The 4325-nt window shown below is 34.1% G+C and overlaps 1 protein-coding gene across 1 annotated transcript in view; it reads left to right on the top strand.

Moving 5' to 3' along the window:
• The first annotated feature begins 3026 nt into the window (after window positions 1–3026).
• Window positions 3027–4325, top strand: part of LOC107680641 (electron transfer flavoprotein-ubiquinone oxidoreductase, mitochondrial-like) — a 9686-nt gene continuing 8387 nt past the window's right edge. Inside the window, exons 1-2 of the mRNA XM_016476631.1 lie at window positions 3027–3229; window positions 3816–3962. Of these exons, the coding sequence (XP_016332117.1) occupies window positions 3199–3229; window positions 3816–3962 (178 nt within the window). The 5' untranslated portion in view covers window positions 3027–3198. The remainder of the gene's footprint in view (window positions 3230–3815; window positions 3963–4325) is intronic.

Below are 4325 nucleotides of genomic sequence, written 5' to 3'. Positions count from 1 at the left end.
GTTTCAGACGTTTCAGAAAGGCGGGGCATAGAGGAGAAACAATAATGTACAGTATGTGGAAAATAATGCCTTAAACCGCATAAATACATTTCATTACATCAAATACACAAAATAATGTTCTTTTTAGCAGCATCATATGACCCCTTTAACTTTTCCCTAATTATTTGTATCTTGTGGGACTGATACATGCTGTGATGATAGGGGTTATCATGTTTTATTACCATATAGAATTAAATGTTCTTATATGATGTTGAAAAGAGTAAAGTGAGCAATTACGCTAAACACAGACTGTTGCAAAAAATATAAGAGTCAATTTCACAAACACTTAAAAATAGCTACGGTTCGTTATAAAAGCCCTACGTTAAGTCCAGAAAGTCATCTCAGACACAGGCCTGGTTTGGCAGACTCAAACATGTCAAAAATGCAAGCCAGATCAAACCAGATGCACACTAAAACAGAGAGAGAGAAAACTGGACCCTAAACAGAGAATATGCCTATAAATAGGTCAGTCAGACTCACACACTGTGACTGACCTGGACTGGAAATGTCTTGACCATGTATGAAGCCTGTGTCGGCATGGAGACAGGCAGACAAATTAGGTGACCCTATTGCACATTAAATAAAGTGGAAACAGAGCTTCACTGACTGACAACTTGCCATAATTATGGGTGAATCTTATGAAATCTGTCAGGAACATTCTTTCAGAAACTTTAAAAAATCTTAACTATTCCAGCCAGTGTATATTATTAACTACTTAATTTTACATTACATTTACATTTAGTCATTTAGCAGATGCTTTTATCCAAAGCAAATTACAAATGAGGACAATGGAAGCAATCAAAATCAACAAAAGAGCAATGATATACAAGTGCTATAACAAGTCTCAGTTAGCTTAACGCAGTACACGTAGCAAGGTTTTTGTTTTAATCATATAATAAATAAAAAGAAAACAGATATATTACAAAAAAAATAGAGCAAGCTAGTGTTAGAGGCCTTTTTTGCTTTTGTTAATTGTGTAATAAATAAAAAGAAAACAAATAGATAGAATACAAAAAGAATAGAGAAGCTAGTGTTATTTATTTTATTTTCTTTAATAAAACAAGCAGTTAGTAAATGAATAGCGTGCAAGTCTAAAAGGGGCAATTTTTTTTTTTTTAAGAATAGAATTAGAATAGAGAGTGCTAGAGTTAGAGGGTCAAATAAAGATGGAAGAGATGTGTTTTTAGCCGATTCTTGAAGATGCTCGGATTGAGTTGGGCAGGTCATTCCACCAGGAGGGAACATTTAATATAAAAGTCCGTAAAAGTGATTTTGTGCCTCTTTGGGATGGCACAATAAAGCGACGTTCACTTGCAGAACGCAAGCTTCTAGAGGGCACATAAATCTGAAGTAATGAATTTAGGTAAAGGGGTGCAGAGCCAGTGGTGGTTTTGTAGGCAAACATCAATGCCTTGAATTTTATGCGAGCAGCTATTGGTAGCCAGTGCAAATTGATAAACAGAGGTGTGACGTGCCTTCTTTTCGGCTCATTAAAGATGAATCTTGCTGCCAATAATTTGCATGAAAACAAAGTCACAATACAAAAACAAATACGCAGTGGTCTGGTCCCCAAAATTGGCTTCTTCGATGTTTAAAGTTTTGGAGAAAGTAATATGGTCTGTGATGAAAATATTAGATAATACCGGAGTTATGTCTTTTGAATCTTTTTGTTCCAAATTTAATTGATTTGACAGAAAATAGTATGATAACATCATCAAAGCTATCCCACAATCTATAATTCAGATGTCTTGTAACTTATCTCAAAATAATGTTACACCTTGTTAGTGCTGTCAAATGATTAATCGTGATTAATATCATCTGAATAGTATATGTGCGTGTACTGTGTATGTATATACAAACACACACACATGCATGTATATAAGAAAAATATGTTACATTTATATATTAAATATATTTATATATAATATAAATTATATGAATATAAATATATACATATATTTTCAAAAATTTTTATAAATACAGTACACCCACAACTATTATGAAAGTTTTATTACTTATATTTAATCGTTTGACAGGACTACAACTTGTCTTCCTCAGCTTTTGGTGAATGGAGTTTCTCTTGCTAACCTAAATTTACCGAATATTGTAATCCGGAAAGTCTTTGTAAAGGATTTGTATCCTTTTTCTTCAAATAAAAATGAAATCTTTTAATATGAAGATAAAATTTAAAGAACAAAAATCTAAATCTCCAGTTGCACCAAAAGCAAAGGAAGTCCACTTTAAAAATCTTAATGGAATATTATCCTTCTAGAGAATTTTTAAGATGTCGATTTGGTCTTGATGTTAACAACTGTTCCTTTTGTGTGGATCAAATTGAAACTACAGAACGTCTTTTTATGATTGTAAATTTGCCTGTTCCTTTTGGGAAGATTTGCATTATTGACTTTTTCCTAAATTTGAAGATTTACCTGTTTTAACAAAGGGAAAAATGTGTTATTTGGTTTATTTTTGAAAGATATAACACATGACATGAAAAAGTAATTCTCCAACACCTTACCCCTCTGTTCCTCTCTGGTGGAATGAGCTGCCAACCTCCACCTGAACTGCTGAGACCTTTTCCAAAAGTACAACATCACCCCACACTATTAACCAACACACCTACACACTCACTCTCAATCAATCAATAAATCACAAAATAAATAAATTCTGCATTTCTCCTCTTCTTTAAAAAAAAAACAGTTTCAGGCTCTTTCACACATTTCTTCACTCCTCTTTTGTAAGTCACTTTGCATAAATGTAAATGTTTATCATCATCACTATTGTTTTACTATTATTATTCTTTAAATTTATTTTAGTAATTGCCTGTTTGTGTATCCCAGATTGCAGAGCGTCCCCTACAGCCGAAAGTAAATGTTTTCCTGACAGCTAAATTAATTGACAGATACACTTCGCCATCATGAACACCGAATACCTCTTATCCATATGAGTTTATGATCAGCAGTCATTCGCACGTATTTTTATTTTTTTTATTCCGGCGCGGTTTTGTGACGTCATTCTGAGCTGCGCAACAGACGCGCTGAGTTTGTTATGACACTTTTGTAACAGAGTAAACCGGAGTGGTATTTGTTTGTCCACACTCAACCTGGAAAACCACGGGAAGCACTTGACCAGAGTCACGGCCGCACATTCAGCTCATAGATGTTTCCAGCCTGTAGATATTCCCTCCAAGGTACTGTCACACTTTCACTGACGTGTAGCCAGAACGCTAACCAAACGTTGTAAACCTTTGATTCTACAAACCTGATAGCACATATACTGTCCTATTAAGTTGTTATTAACCATGTTTACACGGGACATGGCAAGAATCATGTGTTTAACTGTAGGTTTATCCGTCTAGCTAGCTCACAATCCTGCAGCTGTTCAGTCACAGGGAAAGTAGGGTAAAGGTCACTCGAATATCGGTCAGAATGTCCTTGTGTCTGAGAAATTAACACTTTAAGAACGCGTTTCTGCATTAAATATAAACATGAAACTGATTTTTGTAAGCAAACAATTACTGATTCTTTTAGATAAGACCTTAGTTGGCCTGTTACTTAAGGGAGGATTTTGTAACATCTTATCCTGTTATATAAGTTGATCCATTTAGTTTAGATTAACTTTATTGATATACATACATGCACAATAGATATTATGTATACACAGTGTGTTTGTTATACAATACTGTTTGTTAATCCGATATGAAGTTTGTATTTAACTGTATGAGCATGGTCTTGTCTGTGACCTAATTGTTTTGCCTTTTATTTGTGTTTTTGCAGCACGGAGGTGTGTAGGTGCACTGAAGGCAGTTCAAGCGGAGCATGTCGCTCCTCAGGTGTACTCCACACGGAGTTCCTCCTCCACTTTGCCACGAATTACCACACATTACACAGTGTACCCCAGAAATAAGGACCCACGATGGGAAGGTCAGTTTTGTGCTACATGTTACCTCGTCACTTTATCCTCTTTAGGGTGAGAGCGAACACATTTTGATTGGATAGGAGTCATAGGACAGAGAGAATTTCAGATTCTGGATTTTATTTACAGCAAAACCTGGTAATTTACAAGAGAATGAGTGTGTGTATTTGTGTGTATAGTATATAAATAATAAATAATTATCCATGTGTATGTGATAAGTGGCATGATATTATAACTATTTTATATATTGTTTATAATATTATGTGTGTATTATATAGTAAATATTATAAATGACACACATTATATATATATATATATATATATATATATATATATATTTCTTCCCTGCTGTACCGAATTTCGATACTTTT

Source organism: Sinocyclocheilus anshuiensis, unplaced genomic scaffold, assembly GCF_001515605.1.
Source record: "Sinocyclocheilus anshuiensis isolate Anshui unplaced genomic scaffold, SAMN03320099.WGS_v1.1 scaffold328, whole genome shotgun sequence".
Lineage (NCBI taxonomy): Eukaryota > Metazoa > Chordata > Actinopteri > Cypriniformes > Cyprinidae > Sinocyclocheilus > Sinocyclocheilus anshuiensis.
This window is presented reverse-complemented; position numbering and strand designations above follow the sequence as displayed.